The 25,240-nt window shown below is 39.0% G+C and overlaps 3 protein-coding genes across 3 annotated transcripts in view; 2 read left to right on the top strand and 1 right to left on the bottom strand.

Annotated features, from left to right (window-relative positions):
- The window catches only part of dennd6aa (DENN/MADD domain containing 6Aa), a 271,486-nt gene that overhangs the window by 23,076 nt on the left and 223,170 nt on the right, over nucleotides 1-25,240 (bottom strand). The window lies entirely within an intron of this gene.
- On the top strand, nucleotides 3,142-6,076 carry LOC140303053 (odorant receptor 131-2-like). Its single transcript, XM_072381650.1, has 4 exons — nucleotides 3,142-3,287; nucleotides 3,411-3,551; nucleotides 5,317-5,581; nucleotides 5,720-6,076. The coding sequence occupies exons 1-4, from the start codon at nucleotides 3,142-3,144 to the stop codon at nucleotides 6,074-6,076; spliced, it is 909 nt and encodes a 302-aa protein (XP_072237751.1).
- On the top strand, nucleotides 13,508-24,907 carry LOC140304074 (delayed-rectifier potassium channel regulatory subunit KCNS2). Its single transcript, XM_072383083.1, has 9 exons — nucleotides 13,508-13,682; nucleotides 13,846-13,979; nucleotides 14,410-14,574; nucleotides 14,674-14,845; nucleotides 15,485-15,568; nucleotides 15,672-15,833; nucleotides 17,920-18,003; nucleotides 22,640-22,732; nucleotides 23,901-24,907. Exons 1-9 carry the CDS (start codon nucleotides 13,512-13,514, stop codon nucleotides 24,348-24,350), a joined length of 1,515 nt encoding a protein of 504 aa, XP_072239184.1. The 5' UTR covers nucleotides 13,508-13,511; the 3' UTR covers nucleotides 24,351-24,907.

The raw sequence follows: 25,240 nt of genomic DNA, 5'->3' as shown, positions 1-25,240 counted from the left end.
ACTTCAGCACTATTCAGTAATGATGTGCTCATTGAGTTATTGTCTACATACATTTGTTTGTTTGGAATTCTTGGCCCTCTGCAGAATATCCAACTGTGATCACTTTCAACTGTTGGCTATCAGAGTTGTGATGGAGTTTTTCATTTTCTTCACCTTGTCAGAGTTAAGATGAAGCTCTGGCGTCGCTTGCTGAATGGTTCTCTGGTTGGTAGCAACTGCAACCGGATGGTTTTCATCCTTCCCCTGCTGGAAATGTGAAAAATTGTTCTCATGTTTGTTACGTTTCCAAAGATATTTTTGTTCAACTTCATAAAAAACAGCATATGCTAGCTGTTAATGCAGAGAGCGATGAGCAGCCATCTTGTGCACACTCTCGATTGTCACTTCCACTTTTTTAAGTTCCTCCTTTCTCAACATTATTTATCATTTAGGATTTTTAGAAAATTGCTACTCTCTTAATTCAAAATGTAAGACATTCATGTCTAAATAATTTCATTATTCCCCACATCCCTAATATACGCAGTAAACTTGGTAAAAATTTATTTGGCATCCCTAATGACTAGGTTACAGTTGAAAACTACTTAAATAAAAAGGTTAAATGTTTTCAAATCTGTTCAGCAGAACTTAGAGTTTGGAGGATACAGCTAAGGATCCCTATAAGGACCAACCTCACCACACAGACGGCATAAATGAAATGAATATACTGATTCTTTTAAACCCCCCCCTCATATGAATAGGTTCTTATATATAGATGATAGAGTAAAATATAGCCTATAACTGAGGTTTTACTTCAATAACTTGAATCCATTCATTCATGAATTAATCCAACAGAGGGTTGCACGGGGGCTGGAGCCTATCCCAGCTGTCATTGGGCGAAAAGCGAGGCATACGGTACTCTTGACATGTTGCCAGTCTATCGCAGGACCCCACAGACACAAACAATCATGCACGCTCAGTCCTTTGTACATTTTAGGATGGTAGGAGGCAGCTGGAGTGCACTCATGTTAACCGAACAAGGTCGTTTTAATGGATCCAAAGAGCTTATCTGTCTCTTGCAGCACTGAAAGACTTTCATGTCAGCGATGAACTTGTCGTGCTGCTTTGTGCCAACACATGCAGATGTGCCTTCTAACGACGACAGATGTTACAAAGATTTCCACACCAGTCATAGGCATGACACAGTATATACAGCTAACACAACTACACTAGAACATCTACACCTAAGTTATATACATCTATACAACCATACAGCAACACTCCCGCAGCGGGCAGCGTGACAGAAACTGAAGTGGCATATCAAAATGCCAAAAGCTTTTAGAAGATAGCTCTAGTGTTCAATAAAGAGAGCCAAATTGATTTCTGCTGTTCACAGACACAACTTGAATCCAGGCTTGGAAATGTGGATTTACAGGGAATACTTTGTGTCTGTTATGTTCTTTGATAGAACATTTCTTAGAACATGGACCTGATACACTTTTGCATTTGATGAAAAAATCATCTATAAAAATGCTTCATTTGGCTGAATTTTGGATGGTCTGATATTTGCAAGTCAACCTTAGAGGAACAATAACTAAAATGTTCACAGATAATGACTAAACATTTCAAGTTTGCTCTGTATATGTTCAAATAAAATTGATGTTTTGATGAGTGGTTAAATCGCATCTGTGACCTGGTTCAGAATTAAAATGATTTCCTAACCTAATAAATAGAGTAGCAGGAAAAAGCTTATTGAAGACAACGATAAAGCAGCCAAAAGCATTTTAACTGTCTCACGAGACACAGTACACAACCAGAATGGGGATTTAGGACTTGGCCACCTCAATTTTGCTGACAAATCCCTCTTTAAAAATACAACCAGGCAGCCAGCATTTTATATGCTTTCAGGCTTTGTGAATTTCCCCAGAATAGAAATTAGGTACATACAAACATCAGGAGCCAGATGCTAATGGTACAAAAATACTTTGGAAGGTTGCAACGATTCAGTGAAAACTAATAGCCTTTTGTATAAAATTCCCCAGTCAAAGGAGTAAAAGCTGCAGCCATCGTGAATGTTTTGATCAATCAGTGATATATATATATGCATATCCTCTGCACCAGTCTGCAGGATCTGAGAGTGCTGCAGAAATATGCCTTCATGCAAGTACAAACAAGCTCTTCATCTAACCACTTACAGGCATAATACATCAAAGTAGCTGAGAGTAGCCCTAATGGATTAACCAACTTTAATTTACTGTCTGCTCCAACATCTGAAAATAACCTCCAGTATGAAAATCTGAGATTTCTCATAAAAACATCTGCATATTCATGGCAACAGTCATGTCTGCACTGAACCCAGCTGCTGTTTGTTTAGATAAAAACTATCTTCGCTTTAAGTGTTGTTTAAAAAATTTATATTAACATCACTGAGAAAATGTTAGTACTTATTCATTTCAGGGCAACTGCACTTCAAATACTTAAATGACTATTTCCAGTCCTCTGGCCTGCTCCCTAGCCCACCCGGGCTCTCCAAAGTGGACATATATACCTCCTTCTCTTCCGGCTCCCACAGACAGTTGGTGAACTCAGTGCTTTGTGTACGGTGAGATCAGTGTGTTGTTGAAGTAAGTCAGACGTTTTTAAACTGCCCAAAGCTTTATCTGTAAAATTCAGTGACAGCACTAAAGTTTATATTCTTGTGTCCCCATTTAAAATAGAAACTTTAAACTTTATTTTCTTCAAGCATTTAGAAGTTTACTTGTGTAACGACAAACGTTTTAATGAATTTTAATGAAAATATGCTGCATTTTATACAACAATCTGAGGTTTGTAACTTAATCTATAAATAATCCAGATGTGTAAATGCATTCAAAGTATTTGTCTTCCCTATTTATTTATTTTTTTCTGTAAAGCAAGAAAAAAACGTTACAAACTGTAATAGTGAGAAAAATATCCTTAATTTCAACTGTAACATTTACATTTGAAAGTGTGGCTTTTAGATTTTAGTCTGAGATAACTAGCAGATATCAGTTAAACTTTTGTACATGTAAATCCCTTCCTCCTTTTGGCCACAGAAACAGTGAAAAATACTTTTTTTAACAGAAATGGAGCTTTTTGGTTGATTTGGACAGAGAAGGGGCTTCATCGAGCCGGACGAGGAGGAATATGAACTCTTCCAGACACGCTGACACCTTAAATGATGCTTTCACAAAGAACTTCATTTCTTTTACTTTCTGTGTCATCATCAACTGCATAAATGGATCATTTGTCTACATTTATCATAAGAGTGAGGACCTCCAGCAGGACTCCAGGTGAGACAGGACCATGTTTGATTAAAGACACTAATCATTCAGATCTGCGGAACAGGCCAGAGTTCAGTCTAGAGTTTCATTTTAAACATGTTTTACCATCTTGTTTTTACTGTTGACCTGCAGGTATGTGCTGTACATTCATCTGGTGATCAACGACATGATTATGTTGACATTAACAGTCACACTTCAAATCCTGACCTACACCATTCCCCTGAGCTTTTCTCCATGCTGCATCCTGCTGCTCATCATAGTCACATCTAACAAGTGAGAGTGTTTGTGTGGATGCAAACGTATCAGCTGTTCTTTATTGTAAAGAGACATGTCTCTAAAAAAACAGTTTAAAGAGTCATACAGTCAAAAAACATTCAGGAATGTGTAGAGATCTTTAGAAGGCCGGGGCTCTTGAGAGGCACAGATTTAAAAACACTGTAAGACGATAGGATTTGTTTATGTACAGTATTGGACAAAAGTCTTAAACGGCTCCTGATTTCTTGATATATTACCAGAAATACATTAAACAGGTGGAGCAATTTACTGAAATATGAAGAGAAAAACAGTACATAGTACGGCAAAAAAAGATCTTGTGCCAATCTAATGAGCTTGAAAATCGACATTTGGTCGGAGCACCTTTATTCTTCAACACAGCCTGAACCCTCTTAGACAAGTTTTCTTGGACAAGCCTTCTTGTCATTTTTTCAGATTCTTGTCTGTTGTTAAAAGAGGAGCTAGCACACACTGGTAAACATGACCCTGCTCTAACCTTTTCAAGACATGTTTCAGCCATCCATCAAATTCAAGAGAAGCTTTCTTTTATTAGATAGTAAAATGTCTGACATCCAACATTAAAAACATGATGTAGAGGCTTTGCAAATGAGCGCATTTCCCTTTTGTTACTCTACATTACATACACTATCTACATCATTTTAGGAGAATTGGGATTGGAATACCTGAAGTATTATAAATGATGTTGACTGGTTAAATAGATAAAACAAATTTGGAGAATGTCTCCTGTAAAATGCATGTGGAGTAAAGCCTTATTTCCATTGTATAGGCTGGGCTGTCCATGAGTCAATAACATTTTTAAATAATCATCACAATAATAGTACCTGCAAAATTGTTTCCTGTCAGTTTAGTAGCATATACTTGGATCAAGATTTTTCTATGACAGCAAAACCAAATAGTATTGTGTGATGCAAAAAAGCAAATAGAAAAATACTCCACTAAGAAATTCAGAAATGATATGTTGTATTTTTTTCTAATTAATGTATTTAGTAGTACTCAACTTGACCTCAAACGGTCCTCGTACCTCCACTTGCCAGCTTTATCTCCAGTGCAGTGTGTTTGTTACAAAGAAAGGGTAACTACACATCTCAGGTCAGGGAGCTTCACTAAAAACTCATCCAGCTTCCCAGAAAAAAAGCACACACTAATGTATGAAAAACCTTCTGACTCTCTTGGTCAAAGTGTTCAACAAACTAAACTTGCAAACTATCAAAAACTTAGAAGAACTTTCTGTAAATAGATTCAGTGGAATCAATACATCTGCAGCTTTCTCGTTTCATGTAAGTAGTTGAGTCAGTTCTTTTTTTCCTGGAGAGAGGAGACACTCAGTCGGCCCAAGCCTTCATATCAGAAACAATCAGAACTTTATTCTGCAGTGAATTATTTCAAGTTTTCCAAAAACATCAGCAGCAAGTGGGCAATTTGTAATGCATTTGTTACCCAGCGTGAGTTCTCATTAATCTGCTGTGGGAGTTGTGATCCCATCTGAACTGACAGTGGGGGCTGAGCTTTATTCCTGCCAAGAGAATATTTTCAGTTTGATACTGTGGTGATGTGTGGATGAAGTTTGTCCAGGGGGCTCTTAGCTGAGATGCCCTCTCTTTTAACTTTCCGGATATGAACTCCTGGGCTGTGTGCTACATACAGAATGTTTAAACACTTTAGGATTTCCTTTGGATGATTATGCTACAAATCTGTATGGGAAAAGCAGTTGTAAATCATGATCAAATGACATTGTCTCTATCAGGAACAGCCCTCTGAACCTGGCTGGCATGGCGGTAGAACGTTACATTGCCGTTTGCCACCCTTTCCTTCACACTCACATGTGTACTGTGCATCGAGCCTACGCTCTTATTGCCCTGATCTGGAGCATCTCCTTCGTCCCTGCCATCACAGATGTCATCATCATCCTCGCCACCCAGCCCCGCTCGTTCTTCTCAAAAAGTTACCTCTGTTATCCTTCCTTTGTGTATAACACACCACACCATGAGGTGCACAGTGTGCTTGTCCAGGTGAAACATTTGGACTTATTTCATTCTTTTTGTTTTAAATTCAGACATTTCTTGTCTTTAATTTCAGTGTAAGGCTAATTTCAAATTACTTTGGGGACAGAGTGGAGATCAATTAACCAAAATTTTCTTATGATCCAGGTCCTCCTGTTTTCCTTTGTCTTCCTAACTTTACTCATCACCTACCTGAAGGTCGTCTGTACTGCCCGGGCAATTTCTGCATCTAACCAGGCCTCAGCCAAAAATGCCCGCAACACTATCTTTCTGCATGGAATCCAGCTCCTCCTGTGCATGCTGTCATACTTTTCTCCCATTATCAACCTCATAATGCTAAGCATCTGGCCCAATGACCGCACCAAGATCTTCTTCTGTACCTTTCTGTTTACTTCTGTGTTTCCGCGTCTTCTCAGTCCGCTCATCTATGGCGTCAGAGACCAGAAGTTCAGCAGCCGACTCAAGCTGTACTTTTGCTGTAATTTCAGGAAATCTGTTGAGTAGAAGGTTGAACTCCTGAGAAGTTCCAAACATGACTGTCCTTAAGAGACTAAACATGTGCTTTTTACATGTTTTATCTCATCATCCACTTGCAATGCAAGCTGAACCTGGTTATTGAAATATAAACTTCAAGGTTAAATAATAAACAATTAGAAATATTTTTAATTACTTAAAATCTGTTTAAAATGTTTTTTTTTTAACTTTTACTTTAACTTTATTGAGAATCCCACACATATGTCATCCTAAATGAGATAACACAGACATAGGCTCAGTCATTCTACCTGTTTCATGTCTCCTTTAAAGAGCCAAATTTACCAAATTACAGCAAATATAACAGATTTTGTTTTTTGTTATTTTTATGTGGCATTACTGGGCACTTCAGTACTGCGGATTCTGAGAGAACAGGAGAAAGGGTGAGACTTAATTAGAGCTCGGTGGTGATACAGTTCCAATTCTAGCCGCTAGATGGGGGTATTGTGTCATTTGCAGCAGTTTGTAGCTGCTTCCCAAGTTGCAACAGAAAGTACTTTTTCAGTGAAAATTTATTTTAGAATATATTTGAAATGTTTATCCATTTATTTATTGTTTTTGTAATACCCTTGGAAACTAGTATTTATTTTGTATGTTGATGGAAAATTATTCAGTTTGATATTTGTTTTAGTGAAATAGATTTGCTTCTGTTTTAAGGCCTATCAAAAGTCTGTTCTGTAAACTTAAAAAGAAAAATGTCAAACAATTTAAAAACTTTGTGAAATGGATGCTTTTACAAAATATTTGAACAATACATAATAAGTTTTAGTTTACTTTTCATATTTTTGTTTGCCATGCAGTTGCATGTCGAATTTTTTGCTTGTCGAACTTTTATCTCATGACACACAAAAAATAAATGATTAAAACCTTTAACAGCTTTTTGAAAAGTTTTATTAACATGTCTTTGAGTGCTGGTATTCAGAGGAAACGTATTTTTGCTCTCCAAACTTTATTACATGCAACAAAATTACGAATCGCTTTCAAGTTCGCTCTATATTAACCACTAGGTGGTGTAAACACACCATAAAAACAAGTAAGTAGGTTTGGCAACATCAAAGTTATTTCTTCTTGGAAGTTGCCATCTCGTTCCGGAATGTGACGGAAAAAGCCGAAGGCTGCACCTCAGAGAGAAGATGGACAAATCGTAGTTCAGATGGAGGAAATCTGCGTGCTCACAGCTGACTCTGTTGTCTCTTCTCCACAGTTTGTTGATGCAGTCAGAGAGGGGTGAACTTATTAACGGAAAGAAGACTTTTTTATTCTTTAATTAATCCGTGTATGAGGGTTAAATCCGTTTTTTCATGTGGTTATGTGAAACTTATCAAAGCATCATGGGGTGAGTCTGACGTCTGAAGATGAGGATGCTTATCCGGTGATGAAGGAAGGTCGTGAGGAAACTCAAAGGTGCGTCAAAAATAACACACACCACAGTTTTTTCGCACATTAAAGCTCGTGGCAGCAATGTATTTAGCAGGCAATTAATCCATGAGCTGATTTACTTTAATTGCATGTGCGCGTTAGAGGGAGTTTGTTATGTGAAGCTGCACATCTCCACCGCTGTGATTTGAAACTGAAGTGCTGAATTATAGATCAACTTTACTTCTGTATGTGCACCATGTGTACCCCCCCCCCCCCGAGAGCTCAGTATGCCTCTTCACGTATTAACCACCCCACTCCCGACAAGCACACGTCTGGTTTATATTGACTGTGGTGACTTCTCATTGACACAATGCAGTGCCTAGCCCCTTATCCTAAACCTAACCATGAAATAATTCTAACGGTGACCCCAAAACCAAGTCAACCAGCCTTAAAAAAAATCTCTGTATATCTGAGGGGCCAACATTTCTGTCTGTATGTTCACAGGAAGTCCCCATGAGTTAGTGTGCGGTTGGATTTTTGTCCCCATCATGTTGAAAACACACAGAACCCCATTTCCTGCTGTTTTTTTTAACCAATATTTGGCTCTCTTGTGGTACATACTAAATAAGAATGATCCAATTTAGGGTTGCCCAGCTGTCATTGGGCAAGAGATACACCCTGGACGGGTTACCAGTCCATCACAGGGCCACAAACAGCCATCCACGCTCACTCCATTTAAGGGACCATTTAGAATCACCAAGGAACCTAACATGCATGTTTTTGGGTGGTGAGAGGAAGCTTGAGGACCTGGAGAGAACCCACACATACACGGGGAAAACATGCAAACTCCACACAGAAAGGCTCCAGCCGTGAGTTGAACCTGGAACCCTGTGAGGTGTTGGTGCTAACCACCACACCACTGTGCAGCCCCTCACTTAATACAAGTGAAAACAAAGCTTTAAATTTTCAAGTACTAACCAAATATATCTTATAGATATTTGAAATGATAGATTTGATTTTCCAGAGCAAAAACAAAAACACATTAAGGAAAGAACTCATTTGAGCTGCCAGTCAAGATTGTATTCACTGTAAATTCTTGGTAAAATCTGTTAAATACGTTAAGACCTTTACAAATATTTAAACAAGCAGACAAACAAAAGAATTATAGAACTATGCAGTGGTAATTTTTTCATTTTAAACCAGTGGTTACACCTAAACTTTGCCATACTATACCAGTGGTCCCCAAAGCGGTGGTGAAGACCCAACCGGCATCGTGTGTGGGTTCTGGAGATGATCTCCAGAAATCAAAGTCAGACTTGAAACGATTGCATCCTGCATACTTTCTCCATAATTGTCACAAGAGATAAAAACAGAAGTCATGAATTATGTCTTATGGTTGTTGAGGCGGTTTCTATTATCATTAAGCCCTTGCTTTGATTGCATCAGTATTATTCTAGGTTTGAACCAGCAATCATGTAGTTACTTTGAAAAAAATTTGAGTGTTCAAAGCTGGCCTGGTCACCTGAATACCGCAGCTAGGAATAATGGAATAGGACTCCGGTTCTATTTTGTGGGTTTTCTTTCTGAACTGGGCCCATAACCTGTTGACGCTGCCATCATAAAAAGGACATGAAACACTGATGGCTCTACATAAAGAAGGAACAATGAACAATCAGACGCACTTGAGTTAATGTGACCGGCATGCTTCAGCTCACCAGAGCAAGCTGCAGTCCCTTTATTTGTCATTTTCGGCACCTGTGTGTAACTCCTCCCATTTCGGAAATCAAGCAAAACTCAACACCCAGGTCTCTGTTACTGTTATTCTGTGAGTTAGGAGCTGATAAAGTTGGGAACCCCTGCAGTATAGACCAACATCATTAATGCCCAAAGCTGCACTTAGCTGCTTTGAGGATGAATGAAGAAAGTGAGATGAGACCAAATGTTCAGGTACCCTCACCCTTTCTTACATACAGTAAATATAATTTTGTCAACATTCTGCTTTTCTTTACAGAAAGTATGTATATAAAGATCTAACTTGTTACCCTCCTTCTTTATTGAGGCTTTGCTCCTTTAAGCTTGATTCCGTGCCACCTGTGATTTGGGTTTTACGCTCTCTGTAAAGGTGGCCAAAATGAAATTGCATCAGCTCAAAGCTCATGCCAAGACTGCAACACCATGTTGAAGCTCAGTTATCATATAAGTTTAAGCAGCTATTGATTAGAAACTATTAACCTTTAAAATGTTTCTCTATTTACTAGTCAACATACTGTTTATGGAAGGTGTAGGCGATTACATTTTTTGGTACCATAGTTACATATCTGAGCTGGCTTTTCCCTGGACAAGAGCATCCCTGTGAATGCCGTGTGTGTTTATATGGTGTCATTTGACAGAAAATCAGTCAAATGACAAAGAGACACTAAAGAACCACATAAAGATAAATATAGGCCAAAAGATACGGACAAGAAAAAAAAATAAACACAAGAAGAGACAGAAAATTACCATAAAGGAAGAAAACTGATAACAGAAAACAGCAGCAAAGACCACAGAACCACGCTGGGAAACAAAATTAATATAAATAAATGAAAAACAACCACAGAGACGACCTTCAAAGGGAGACGATATATAAGGACACGAAGCATAAATCAAGGACAGTGTTGTATTACTTAGTTACTATTCACCACTGGCATTTAAAACACACCACCCAGCTGTGATTTTCACACAGATGCTTTTCAGCTGCCACGGTTAAACTGAAGCCAGGTCATGTGACCATAAATCACAGAAAAACCTGATTAAACACCAGCAGGAAGAGAGTGAAAGATTCAGGAACAGATAAAGTCCGACTGCTCTGGTTAAAACACCATTACACTCGCATTAGGTTAACACCTATCTGAGAGTCCTCGGGTCATTTCCTACAATGTGGAATTAGAGATTTTATAACATTAGGGCCTTACATTATGGCTTCACTTTACCTGAAGGGAGGCACTTACCACTGCCTCTAAATGGATACCCTTCATCCTGTTAGAGTGAGCGCTATACATGGAGCAGTTGGTTATGCTTAGAAGTTTACACCAGGAGTCATGACTCAGATCAGAAATAGAAAAGCATTAATATTTACCTAACATTCAAAATATCACTAATTCTATCACTAATGTTATTCAGTTGACTTATTTCAGACAAAACATAGCCTTGTTTGACTGTGGAGGGAATGTTAATAGTAAGGAAAAAGTACAGGAAATGCAGCACGATTTGAAGTTGAAGTCGGGTGGAGATAAAGACGGGGAGGGTGGATGATTCTGCTCTCAGCTGGGAGTGTGAAGTAGAAATCCACTTTAATCTGAACAGCTCACCGAGTTTCATATTTTGAGCGCCACAGTTGTGTTTTTTACAGAAAGGCAGTTGTTGGCATACTGTAGGGGTCCAAATATTGTCGTCATTCAGTGAAACATTCCAGCCGAACTGAACCGGATTACGTTTTTCCTGTTGGAAGTATCTGAGAGTGACTGAAAAAGTCATGATACTTTGCACAGTTTTAAAGTTTGATGTGAACTTTACACTCGAGCTCATCTGCTCAGTGATTTCATCATGGTTTGTTGTTTTTATTCACTGTGTGGGTGTTTGTGCTGGGAGTACAGTAAATGAGCTTGAGTGGGAGTTTTGGCTACATCTGTGTGTTGTTGTGTTTTTTTTAACGTGATCACACAGAGAAACTTGGTCTTTAGTGTTGACGGAAGTTAAATCATATGCTTTTTCGGAGTTAAATCTTGCTAAAGATATTTAGCAGAGCAAATGCAGCTACACTGCCAACTTAACAAAAAAAAGAGAAAGTCAAGTCAAACATTTGGAGCGGAAATAAATCTTGTCAGAAACCCTTTTTGGATTTTGATGACTGCTGACTCAGCGGAGCTAAAAGAGAGGACAAGATCTGAATTACATCCTGGCTGTGATTCAGAAAGTTCCAGTAAGGCTGCACAGTCGAGTGAAAATGTTCACAAGTGTAATTCAACAAGATATTTATAAGACAAAGTGTAAGGTTAATGTTATTCAGCATTTTTTTTAAATGTTCATTCTCTTGCTATCAGACTCTCACGTACTTGATTTTCAGAACAGGCGTAGTCATTTTCTTTATCAGAAGTATTTGTTGGGAACAGTTTTCAGCAGAGTATGGAGAGCTGGTGTGCAACACAAATCTTGTGAAATGTTACAGAATTCTAGCAAACGAGTCAAATTTGTTCATGTTGCACACTCCATCTGCAGTAGTAAGTACAGATGTGTAATAGAACGAACGGATGGTTCGAATGAGCTGCAGTACAAAGGAAAGAGATTCATCTTTATTCCAATGTTACTTGAACTCGCAATAGAAGGCTGTGGTTGGGGTTTATAAAGCAGCTCCCGAGTAACTGAATCTACACAAGAAAGATCACATGAGCAGATCATACAATGATGATAACTAATGTAAAGAAATAGGTTCTACGCTCAGTAGGACTGCATCAGACTTGAGAAACAATAACATTTGTGCAAATACATTAACCGGTCTAGTTGTTGTGTGAGATAAGCTGAAATACACCAACAACCAAAAAACAACTGATTTGTAGAACATTGCTCCACTGCATAAAAAAACTTAGCAGTAAAAATGACTACATTTTAATCCTCCAAAATTTTTCGTGTCTACATTTTCCTTTGCAGATTGTAATACGTGCACAGTACTAAACTACTAAATGTTCAAAGCCACCCATAAGGATGGCGGACGGTGGTGTTACACCAGACTATAATACAAGACAATCAAGTTCAATTCTCATCTGACACATTATGGACTCACAGCTTTTTCCACTTTGCTGTCAGTTGTAGTTGGTTACATATAAAAAAACTAGAAGTAAGTATTAATAAATACATGGTTGCTGTTTAGAATCATCTTGCCTGAGTGCTTCCTTGTACAAAACAACAGGCAATAAAAATGTTATCTCACAGTTTCTACGTTTTGAATATGTGGACAAATCACTATTTTCCTATATAAAGCCTGCAGTTTTCCCATCCATGCTCCTAATGAAAAATCTGTGTAACAGCAGTGAAATTATCGCCTATGAAGATTCAGTTGAAAAAGCAGGCTGCGGCGATAGTTATTCAGATGAAATGGAACTCTTCAAAAGATTGTTAAGTTCTGGACTATCAGGCGTTGAAGCAGGGAAACATCTCAAACTTGCAGGACAGCGGCCCTCAAGGACCGGATGTGGGTATCCCTGCTCTGGTGTGTCCTTTGCTGTGGTGTTTTGGCACTTGTGATATCTGAAGGTAGCATTTCATGTTAATCCTTCACTTTGAATTGAATCAAAAGTACATTTCTACAGATGTAATGCTCATGGGACAGAGCTAGTTCATTAAAGTCTTCATTTGCAGCTAAACGTTGGTTAGATGATGCAGTTGTGCACACATGATATTTAGTTGGTGTTGGTTAAAAAATTACACCATTTTGTTAAATGCCTCTTTTTTGCCTCCTCCTTCCCTTGTCTTTCCTCTCCACCACCATTTCTGAGCAAGCAGTCGACCAATCAGAGCATGCTGGGCCCTCTGAGAGGGGGACTGTAAAGGGGCAGGAGCTGAAATTGAACATTTCAAACAGAAATAGACTAAAAGGGCTTCACCAAAGGAAATTATAGCATGTAAAACTCTTCTAGTAGACTCTCACAATAATACAAACCCTATAAGTTAATTTAGCGTCATTAAAATAAAGATTTGACTCTTCTAAAATGTGGGATTATTAATAAAGCTGTTTCACAGCAGTCATGCACAATCTCCATAGTTTGAATATTGCTTCATTCCCATGCATGATGTTGTACCATCCTGTATAAAACTTATAAGGCTGCTTGTCTGGACAGGTTTTCTGCTAGAATAATAAATGGCTTCTTGTAGTGTCTGAGACCCAGAAGTAATGTTAAGATTTACTTGGTGCAACACATCGACTTTTTCTGAAAAATCGAACTTAAAAACACTTCAAATGAAGATCCTGCCATTGTGTGCGCTGCCTCTGTTGATATTTGTCTCAGCAGACATCACCATGGTGAAGGAGTGTCTGCCCAGCTGGGTCCACCAGGACTCTGAAGAGGGTCTTGTCCATGTGAATGTTGGAGGTCTGAAGAGAAGCCTCTGTTCCAGCACGCTGAAGAAATTCCCAGACACCAGACTGGGAAAACTGTTAGCATGTGATTCAGAGGAAGATATACTGCAGGTGGGTTAACTGGTCGACAGGATGGATTGATCGGGTTATTGATGACTAGCAGGTGAAACATAACGGCATAAATGAATTATCTTCTGTGGCTTTTGTCCATCTTCCATTCTTCCTTTTCATCCTTTTTGAAATTTGTTTTCAAACCGACTTCTCCTCCTCGTAGGTGTGTGATGACTATGACGTACAGCAGAAGGAGTTTTATTTTGATCGAAATCCCGGCCTGTTTCCTTACGTCCTCCACTTTTACCAGACTGGCAAACTTCATGTCATGGAGGAGCTCTGTGTCTTCTCCTTCAGGTCTGCTTGTTCTCATTCCACCTAATCTTTTATATCACATTCCTGTAATACCTCTACATCAATTAAATTGATTTGTCCTGGCCTTGAAACACACACATTTTTCACTGAGTAGTTGAGTGGTTGCTTTTTAAGCTTTCTGTGGCTGAGCTGCTGTTAGCAGATACATCTTCTAGTCTGCTATTTTATCTTTGCTAAAGTAGCTGTTTAGTGACTTGTGTCTTGTGTTTACTTTTCCATAACCAAGATCTACAATTTGAAAGCCAACAACACACAAACACACATAAATGAACTAAGCCCCTTTACAAATCCATGTTCACAATGAGAAGAAGGATTCTTTTGACAGGCTGTTGCGTGGAACTGTATTTTTTTTCTTGATTAATGCAACTGATGTGCAAAGTAACTTGATTTTTGCCTTTTGTTTTCTGCCCAGTCAGGAGATAGAGTACTGGGGCATCAATGAGTTCTTCCTGGACACTTGCTGCAGTTACCGTTACCACGACCGCAAGCTGGAGAGCAGCCGTCACCGCAGCTGGGACGATGAGAGCGATGTCAGCAGTATAGACACATCTGTGGATGAGATATCTGACTTAAACAGGTAATACACTGCGGTGCTCTTCATCTGTAACTAAGAGATTATGATTGTTGTTCTGTCTTTCCCTCATGTTGTTGATGGCTAAGTCACTGTCTTCCATAGGGATATGCAGCATTTCCAGGAGGTGCGTTATGGGAACATAAAGAAGTGTTTGTGGCTGACGCTGGAGAACCCAGGTTACTCCATCCCCAGCAAGCTCTTCAGCTTGCTCTCCATAGGAGTGGTGCTCACATCAATTGCTATCATGTGCATTAACAGTATCCCAGAGTATCAGGTTGGTACTTAAAGCAAAGCCAAGCTATCAATCGGAAGCCCCTCACTGTATCAGATCTGCAGGAGCTCATAGAGGCATTTAAAGTTCTTAGTTCGTTGCATCAAACTGTGCTCCTCAAAGTCATGTCTTTGATACACGTTTTTACACTCTGCATGATTTTCGCTTCTCTGAGGATTTAATCTCAGATAAAGGCATGTTAATGTCCCAAAAGGTATCTTAAATTCATGGAGAGAAACAGATGCTCCGTAAAACTCCATCGTTTCTCCAGTTTCTTTTAACATTGACTTTCTTCACTAATCGAAGCAATCAGGTTACAAAAAAAACTGTTAAAAGCTGCTCATCAGACATTTACTGGTGCCAAATAGCCAAAGATGATTGGATGATGAATCTTAACTAATGGTCTCACTCTGGATGGATGGATGGATGGATGGATGGATGGATGGATGGATGGATGGATGGATGGATAGATGGATGGATAGATGGATAGATGGATAGATAGATAGATAGATAGATAGATAGATAGATAGATAGATAGATAGATAGATAGATAGATAAGGTGTTTTTTTGCCACATGTCATGCTTATTCAATAAGATAAGAAAACTACACACGTTATTAAAAACATTGGACTTTTGTTACAGAATTTTGACTCGGAGAGAAAGTTGATCGAGGACCCAACCATGCAGGCGCTGGAGGTGTTCTGCACCTGCTGGTTCACCTTCGAGGTGAGGAGATAGAGACAAAGAGTTCTGTGTTCTGGCGACAGATAAAAGACGCTTGCATTTGAAAAACAACGTCTGACTATCTCTGATCTCTGATCTCTTTGAGGTTGTGATGCGGCTGCTGCTTGCGCCAAACAGGAGGAAGTTCTTTCATCACCCTCTCAACATTATTGACATGGTGTCTGTGGTTCCCATTTACATCACCGTTATCTTTGACATGACTTTGGGTTCAGACTCTGAGCTTGGAGACCTGGGACGACTCATGCAGGTTAGTGGTGTAAGAAACAGATTATCCCTCCTAACCTGTCATTAACTGATGGCATGCTCAGAAACTTTTGACATCAGACACTGGACAATCCTTTGGCTGCATTTTGAATGTGCAGGGAGTTATCTTGCCAAAACAAAGTCAACCTTTGGATGAAGTCACAGGACTTTCAGCCAGAGGACCCAAGTTTCAGTCCTATGACGGGGCACTTTTGTGCTTATTAAGTTTAGGAAAACATCATGATTTGTGATAAATCAACACAATTTAACAAACAAAAAGGCAGCACACTTCTGCCCATCTGCAACAAGTCAGTATTCTGGGTTGCCACAGTTACATGGTCCCTGAGAGTGACATCACCAGTAGAGAACACTGGAAAGTGGTCTGACATCATCTGCGTCAGACACTGAGGGACTTTTTGGACTTATACATTTTGAGATGAAACAAAAGGGGACCCTGCACGATACAACTTGACATCAAGAGCCGCCATATACAAGAGCAGGTTTATAGCTGCTATGTAAGCAGCTGTGTAATGTGCTAGCACTGGGCTTCATGCAAGATAGTCAAAACAGGTCCTTCCCACTCAGCTCTTTGCACAATGATTAAAGCTTATTAAGCAGCAGCTGCCTGGTGGCAAATCTCACAATGTCTCAATCTCACAATAAACACCAGAAGACCATAAGATAACTCCAGTAGGGTGTGAAATGATGCAACTTCAAAACAACCAGATCCTAATTAGTTGCATACAGTATATGGTAGTTACACCTGTGGAGGTGGGTGGGAGAATTTGTATGTTTAAAACAGACATATGTCTACATCTAATCGTATTCATTTACAACTCACTACTTAATTTATCTGATAAGAATGCCATTGTGAATGAAAAGAGTGAATGACATTAGCTCCAAATTCCTCCAAATCTTTAATGAAAACTTGGTTTATTATGATCCGATGTCAGTTTTTTAATCAGATCAGATTTTAAATCAGTCCCATGAAGAAAAACTGCAATTTTTTCGGGGGCGAAGGAGGGGGGTGGTCGTCGGTGGTCGTTGTCCCGTCATAATCCACCGACGGCTCGCAAACTACCCCTCTCCACCGATTGCAGCTCCCTCCTTCAAGCTACGATGGTGAGCAGTACTGATGAGCCACAGCTTAGATGCACAATTAAAAACAACATTTATTAAAAAAAACAATGTCCTTAAAAAGAGCTGGGATCCCTCTGTAAAAATAAAAACACAATTAAAAACTTGTCCTTGCCACTCCTCCACCACGCCAGCCAGTCCCGGCTCCTGGTTAGTCGGCTCCGCTGGTCCCCGGTGTTCCTCAGTGGTCCCAGCAATGGACATGGACCTAAAAAACAAAGAACATGGGCGGCAGACAACTATGCGGACAGGAGGTGTCACTCGCTCTCCTCCAGAGTGGGCCTGACCCTACAGCTAACAGTGCATTGTACATCAGGGACTCACAGCTTTCGGGCAGAAGCTCCCGCTTCTGCCACTGCGTCCCAACAGCTACCAATGCACTGCTCCGGCGTCTCTGGCCAGCCCACGAGTCCCTCCTGCCGCCTCTCACTTGTCCACGTCCGCGCCGACCAAACGCTCCTTCTCCCGTATTTTTTTCCCTCTGTTCTGGCTACCTGGCCTCCTTAAAAACACTCTAGGCGCCAGTCCCAGCACCTGATTGGCTAGCGCCGCAGTCAGCCAACAAGTGGATCCACTTACTTGTTAACAGAAAAAAACTCAAATCCTAAACACGATTGTAACAAAAACAAAATATAAATAAACATGCAACTTAAACCAAATACACAACGCATAACAGAACCAAAATATAACAAGCAGTGGATCACACTCGTGACACAATCACACATTCAGTGTGTCATAAAATTAAGTGTCAATTACTGTCTTTTTCAAAGACTTGCATAAAGACTCTTGGCTGTGAATGCCACTGGAAAAATCAATAGCAGACCGACGTTTTTAAAGGTACTAATTTAAGAGAATTTGGGGAAATTGAATGTGCCGTCAATGCTTAAGCCACAGTTACAAAGTGACGAATGCTGTTTTCTACTAGACTCACGCCACATCCCTCTTTCTTTCAGGTGTTCAGGTTAATGAGGATATTCAGAGTTTTGAAGTTGGCCCGTCACTCCACAGGTCTGCGTTCACTGGGAGCAACACTCCGGGTAGGTCAGGACTCCACGTGCGTCCACAGATACAGTATGCAATGTCTTGCCATCTGGCAAGCAAAGATTTTAACCGGCCTTTGAAACAATGCGATTGATTTTCATTTACTGTCTTGTTACATTTTAGTCTGTTGACCTTTCTGTAGATGCATCAGATGAAGGTTAATGAATAGTGAAGGGATCTTACTAGATATCTCATACACTTTCAAAGACAAAAAGGTTCTTTGTGCAGTTTTGAAGATATGGTTTTAATCCTCAATGAAATTCAGAGGGTTAAGTCAGTTTTTGAGTTTTCTTCATTAAAGAGCAGAACTTCTCTCTTTGTGCAGCTTTGGCCACGTTCATTGCAGGCCTTAATGCTCAATTCCAATTTTTTTTATGTGGCGTGAATGATTCACCATACTGAACCGACCCACATAAGCAAAAAAACAAAGACGTCACTAGATACAGGAATTATCCCCCCAAATGCTTATTAGGTTCAGTACCTCGCTGATCTTCCACTGGCTGACATCTTTGCTACATCCATCATGTTTACAAAAGACAGACACAGACACGTGCCTCATTTCTGCCTCATGTAGTCGTAACCTTCATTTAGCCATGAATGTCCAGCTAAATTTACGCCACGTCTGCCCCAAGCAGCTAATCTTTATTGCATCATTTACATATCAAACAACTCTCAATGTGCAAGATGCACAATTGTCTGTAAATCATGCTAAACTCCCAAAGAACGCCATTGATGATTCAATGATTTCTGGTTGAAAACTGGTTGATTCGCAGTCTCATTATCTAAGGGTTTTTTCTACCACTGTATGGTGCATAATTGTACAGCACCGCTGCATTTAAGTAGTGTCCAAAATGCATCTGCAGCTAGCTGCCCCTACCCTTTAGGGAACAATAAATAGTGTGTGAACATGTGAACAATCCTGTGAACAAGTCAGGTAAATGCCAAGTAAAACTAACTGGAATGAAACTAGTTAAACTGGAAGTAAAGTTGGCAAGAATACAGAATGTGTCAACTTTAACAGAGCAGGACATCTCAGCAAAACCCACCAACCATTACAAATGTGGTCTGCAAGATGACTTAATTTCAATAGATTTAATGTCTCTTATAAAATGTTGAAGCTATGGAACTTTACAGGCTGCAGGTACCAAACATGATGCATTTGGGACAGCAAACAAATGTAATATAACAAATTAACTTTACTGATAGGATTGCATGCAAGAAGTTGTTGAGGTGTAAATATCTAGACTTACCTGTTGCACAAAAGAAAATGGAAATAATGTTGCTTCAGCACAGACAGAATGTTTCCTTCGATATGTAAAATGACCCTCTAGGGGAGCCTTTGCTGACAACGTGGCTCTGTAGCTCAGCAAGATATGAGGAGCACTCGTAAGGTAAAGCTCTCAGCTTCAATTCCTGATTATATTATTTTGAGTCAAACTACAAATCCTGGGGAAGTCTGAGCTAAAACAGCTTTAAATAAAACTTTAACTTTTTAACTTGATTTGGCCCAATTTCAGCCGAGATGTCTTTGGACCATTTATGTCTTTGAGATATATTTTCACCAAAACCAAAAGTGTCAAACTTTTGTTTTCCAAGCAAAAATGCTCAGTGGGTATTTCTCAGAGGTCATTTGTCAGCCCAAAATATACCAAGACTATGGATGAATTTTAGTAGAACTGTGCCAGTTAGATTCAGTTTGTCTGCAGCGGTTTGAAACAGTTCAAGTTAAGTTTTCTTTTATCTATTAACTGCAAAGTAAAGGATTCTCTTTGTAACGATGAACTCTTTATGAACATTTGCCATGTTGTGTTTAATCAAACCGCCTGGTTATATGTGGCGTCATACCTCTGCACATCCTCATGGGATGTGTATCAGTTACACCAGCAAAGACATAGAAGAAGTTCACCACAGTGTACTACTGTGCTGCTCTTCCTGGGTTTTATTACGTCTGCAGCAGCTCACGTTACAGTCTGTCCCTCAGGCTTGTTTTTTCCACCCAAACAATGACGGGGAGAATTATCTGTGCGGAAAACATCATTATACATCAGCTGTAATGTGAACTGAGAGATCATCATCTTTGTCAAAGTTGCTGGGATACTGGATTTAGATTTAGATTTAGATTTACAGAGAAGAACTACTTTTATAAATACTTTGATCCATGACTAGCATCAGGAGTCGAGAGCTTATTGGGTCTTTCTCCTGGATTTTGACCAATATAAAAACCCTGATCAAGACCAGTTCTGAGCTGAAGAACTTCAGATTTAGACACAGTGACTGGGTTTGAAGTCCATGCAGTGATAAGGCTTTGACAGCATGTTTGCAGAAGCTGGATCTGATAAATGCTGTGTACCACTCTGAGAGGGTCTAATGCTGCGATACATGATATTTACCTTTTATAACTATGGGTTGATATATGTCGGCCAGGCGCCACAAAGTCTTGGAGACCTTTTAAGAAACCATATGTTGAAAAAGAGAACCATGAGATATCCGTGTTGTCCTGCACGTACATCAGGTTATAAAAAAGAACCAGCATCTTTGCTCTTTGTCTTACATCTTTGGCATGCAGACCGCAGGACCCTGTATTAAAGAATACATCCACTAATCGAGAATGCCTTTACCCTCAAGGCTTCCTGCGTCCTGTGTTACTCTCCCTTGCCTTTGTACTGAAGGCATTAAAACATCTGCCCAAAAACCCTCGTATCAGGCTTTCCCTTGAAAATAAGAGAAAAGAAAGCTAAACGCAACCTAATAAAAAAAACAAAAAACATCTTAAATGGTATATTACTGGAACAGCCTCGTTCTGTGGTGAATTAACTTTTAATGCAGGCTGTTGCAGTTGTTTTTGTTAGCTGTTGTTGACCATAAAGCAACGAAGAAAATGTGTTTATGCAGCAGCACTCTCTCTACAAAAGCACTTCAGCACAACATTTTAATTTAATTGGCTTAAGATCAACCTGCCATTCTCAAGCCAGATATTAAATATCAACAAAAGCACGGAGCCCAATCTAGTTCTGACACAAACGTACACAGAAAAAGGACAATTCTATATATTTTTCATTTATTCTGTATTATTGTATTTATTTATTTATTGTTATTATTATAATTATAAACTGTAAGAACTGACTAGCCCGCATGTCATGGTTTAAACTGGGTTACATATGTATATGTATGTATATACGTATATATGTATGTACATTTATTACAGACAAACAGAAGTTCTATCATATCTGTTTTCATTTAAAAAAAAAGAAGTATCAAGAGAGTTTTTGCAGTGTTTGCAATGTTGCAGCATCTGTTAATATGCTGACTGCGTTTCTTAAAAAAATAACTTTTTTCTGTTTGTGTTGGAGAAAAATGAAAACGTAGGGTAAACAACGGGGTTACAATCAGCGTTTGATGGGAACGAGAACTAGATTACTTTTCATGTACTTTGAATCATGTGAGCTCTTATTTTTTCGCCTATTGCTTGTGCATTGTGCTTACATGTTGTTGAATTAATTATGACACGGTGTAATATGTCATGGGTCTTTCAGCTGAGACTGTATTTACCTCATTTTAACACCTGTTGAGAACCAAATGACTTCTCATTATGTCCTGATGTGTAAAAGCTTAGAGCTGAAATACATTGTAGCCTACATTCTTTTAATGTGATTGTATAGCAACAATTGTATTATTACTGTCAGGAATCTAAATAGATTAAAAAGACAATTTAGATCTCCTTCTTTTCCAATCATAAAGTTCTACACAGTTTCCTTTGTACACTCATGCGATGTGGGCATGTTGTAAGTATTTTCCTGATATTCTAAATAATAACTCATTAATCTGCAGGCTGTTATCTGATCTAAACCAAAGATTTGATTTATTTATTTTCTAATATCAGTTGAAGTTTTTGTATATTTAGTTTTTAATTGCATGTTTAGTAAAACAAACATCTTTTTATTTTAAGTTTATATTGACTTTATTTTTTAATTATTTCAATTGAAACATGAGGTCAGAATGACATGACTTAATACTTTATATGAAAGGAATGTACAGGCTGTATTTTATTTTTAGTTAGCTAATATGACCATTTGTTTTCTACTTCTCTGTTGTCCTTAGAGATTCCCAATAGAGAGTGGAATGCAGGTCAGTTTGGTCAAAATCTCAGTGTACCTCTTGTTTCAACTCCTCTCCTCAACAAAAGTGACTCCCAACATTTTTTCCCCTTGTTCCACAACATGAAGCAACTTCCCCTCCTCAGAAAGTCCAGTCTGCTGTGATTGGACAGCTCCTGTGGCCTGATCAGACACCACCCCCAAAGCGATACTAAGGTTCAAAATTTAAGAAAGCGTAGTCTTCAGCATGTTTGAAGAGTTCCAGACAAAACCTGAAATAGATTTAAAAATATGTGTAAAATGATATTTTCAACTTTATTGGGGCGCATACTGATGTACAGAGGAAGTATAGTGCAAACCGAATCATATAAAAACACCCAAATATCAAGTTTGCTTTCATTAGAACTACATGGGGTGATGTGGTGGTTTGCAGTGTTTAAACCATCAATTCAGCAGTATCACACTGTCCACAAACTGCCATTCCCACTTACTCGACGAGTGATGGTTTGTAACTAGTCTCTCCATGTTGTGTCTGCAGCACAGTTACCGTGAAGTTGGAATACTTCTTCTCTATCTGGCTGTTGGGGTGTCCGTCTTTTCTGGAATTGCTTACACTGCAGAATGTGAGGAGGTAAAAAATTAGAGATGTCAGATCAGATTGGATATTTAGTTTAAAATCAGTCACTGAATTTGTCTTTTAAATGCCAATATTAACCACTGATTTTAGCCATGTTTGCATGTTTAGCATTTCAATAACCGTCACTCAGTGTCTCCACCAACACAGTCCTGAGTGAAGTCTCGAGATTATTGAATGTTCTGACATTTTGAGATTAAATACATGGTTACCAGAATATGAATTGAAATGAACACACTACTCTCCTGTTAGTCCTATATACCAAGTTTTAGCACGCTACTTAATTAAAATCTAATCAGTTTATCAGTGCATTGCCTGCTGAATAAAAAAGAATAAAAGCTCCTCTGTCAAACCGTAATAATCCATAAATATTTAATCTGTTAATTGGGCAAAAGGGTGCTGTTATTTTTTCTTTTTTAACCACAAACAAAACATCCAAATAAAAACTAAATTGGTGTTAAGAATATTTCCTGAAAACACAGAAGTGGTTTCATTTCAAAATAAATCATTAACACTTTTTCTATATTTTAGTTGTTCTTTTCTTTAGATACATTTATTCTAAGATACTGTTGGAATCTGATAACTTTATGGTTAAATTTAAAGTAGTTTTGCATTTGAATGGGCAGCATGGTAATCATATGTTACTTATGGAACGTGTAGCACCAATCAGCCCAACATTAAAACCACTGACGGGTGAAGGAGGTGAAGAATCTGCATCCTGGCATTTACCCACTTTGACACTTGCTGCCTCCTTTAACATTTTTGCAGACCAATCACACCCACCATGTGGCAACAGCAAAAGATGACTTTGGAAGAACTCAGGCTTGGACGGGATGCCCAGAGGCATTGGTCCACAATAAAAGGCCTGGATTTGAACCCCATCCAACATAATTATCTAGTGTTCTTTCACTTTTCAATGTCGCTGTTACTTTTGATTGGTTAGGTTTTCTCGGATATAAGGTTAGCGTTACTTTAGAAAAATGTTACGGTTTCAACACCCCGTCACATAATTGCGGCTCTAAGCAAAACATTGTGCAACTTCTCACAGTTTTAGAGCCTTACATGTGATACTATTATATTGTTAAGCTGTGGACAAACTACTACATGCTCTGGAGCAAAACCGTAACTTTTTAGACTTAAAGTGTGCATCTGGGCCTGTTTTCAGGATGTGGGTCTGGACACCATCCCAGCCTGCTGGTGGTGGGGAACAGTGAGCATGACCACAGTGGGTTATGGGGACGTGGTGCCCGTCACAGTGGCCGGGAAGCTGGCCGCCAGCGGCTGCATCCTCGGTGGCACCCTTGTGGTGGCGCTGCCCATCACCATCATCTTCAACAAGTTCTCCCACTTCTACCGCCGACAGAAGGCTCTGGAGGCGTCTGTGAGGAACAACAACCACAAGAAGATGAGGATGAGCTGTGAGAACGAGCCGGAGGAGGATGAGGAGAATGAAGAATCAGACAGGGACAGTGACTGTCTGGATGAGGATGACATTGATTACATTGAGGAGGACGATATAGATTATGAAGATGAAGGAGGAGTAATAAACTATAGTTATGTGGAGCATCCATCCTATATGTCAATAACGAGAAAGAAGGAGCTGTATCAGCTGTAAAGATGAGCTGGTCTGCATTCACATTGATAATTCTTTATGTCAGCTACTAAAATCCAGATGGAAGAAAATTCCATGGAATCTGATTTGGGTCATATTCATATTTGGTCATGATTGAAACCAAAATCAAGCAAATTAGAGCATGAACTCAAGGATTTATGTGTGACCTCCTTTGAAAACTCAATGCTGGACAACTCTCCTCTTAACTCATCATGCTGACTAAACATTGAGGACATTAACTGACGGGAGTTTGTGGACTTCAGAAACATCTGAGCTGTGCACAGATTGTCAAAAACTGACATCTGATACATGATTTAGAAAACAACTTTGGGGCTTCCATGAAAACCTAACACTATGTGTTGTAGTTGACTGTCATTTGTTTCCATGTGGGCTGTTTCAGGATGGAAGAGGTTTGATCTCATTTTGGACTGATTACACTGGCTGTTAAAGAATAAATGTGCAAAGAAAAAACAAAAAAGAAATAGCCCAGGTCAATTTTAGTATAAAGGCCTACAGAAGAATTAAATTGAACTCATATGAAATAGCATGCACACCCATGAAATAAATAACTAATGCAATGTAAAAATGTGAGGACTGCATTTGTGAAGGAAAGCGCAGAAGAAGAAGAAATATTGAAAGAAAATATCCCATTTAAACGTCTGTATGCTGGATGTAAGCCTATAGTTTGTATTTATTAGATTAGATTAGGTTGTTGAAAAGACTAAAAAGGTAAAAAGCTGATCAGGACTTGCTCAAACATCACAAAAACTTTCTACCTGTGGCTCTAAAGCTCTTGGATTAACATAATCTTGGTTATTTTGGTGAAATACCGACTCCTAAACATTATAATTAGATGTTAGAGCAGATATGACATTAAAACAAGGACAAACGAA

The sequence above is a fragment of the Leuresthes tenuis genome, unplaced genomic scaffold (genome assembly GCF_036924035.1).
Source record: "Leuresthes tenuis unplaced genomic scaffold, fLeuTen1.0.hap1 SCAF_3, whole genome shotgun sequence".
In the NCBI taxonomy this organism is placed as follows: Eukaryota; Metazoa; Chordata; class Actinopteri; order Atheriniformes; family Atherinopsidae; genus Leuresthes; species Leuresthes tenuis.
The sequence above is the reverse complement of the archived record's forward strand: the minus strand, read 5'-3'. Positions and strand labels throughout refer to the sequence as shown.

What these genes read in the sequence shown, in the direction of transcription:
- LOC140303053 (XM_072381650.1), top strand. Translation starts at nt 3,142, where the DNA reads ATGAACTCTTCCAGACACGCTGACACCTTAAATGATGCTTTCACAAAG. An exon ending in ATCATAGTCACATCTAACAA is followed by an intron (nt 3,552 to 5,316) that starts GTGAGAGTGTTT and finishes TGTCTCTATCAG; the next exon opens with GAACAGCCCTCTGAACCTGG. An exon ending in TGCACAGTGTGCTTGTCCAG is followed by an intron (nt 5,582 to 5,719) that starts GTGAAACATTTG and finishes CTTATGATCCAG; the next exon opens with GTCCTCCTGTTTTCCTTTGT.
- LOC140304074 (XM_072383083.1), top strand. Translation starts at nt 13,512, where the DNA reads ATGGTGAAGGAGTGTCTGCCCAGCTGGGTCCACCAGGACTCTGAAGAG. An exon ending in GAGATATCTGACTTAAACAG is followed by an intron (nt 14,575 to 14,673) that starts GTAATACACTGC and finishes TGTCTTCCATAG; the next exon opens with GGATATGCAGCATTTCCAGG. An exon ending in CCTGCTGGTTCACCTTCGAG is followed by an intron (nt 15,569 to 15,671) that starts GTGAGGAGATAG and finishes GATCTCTTTGAG; the next exon opens with GTTGTGATGCGGCTGCTGCT.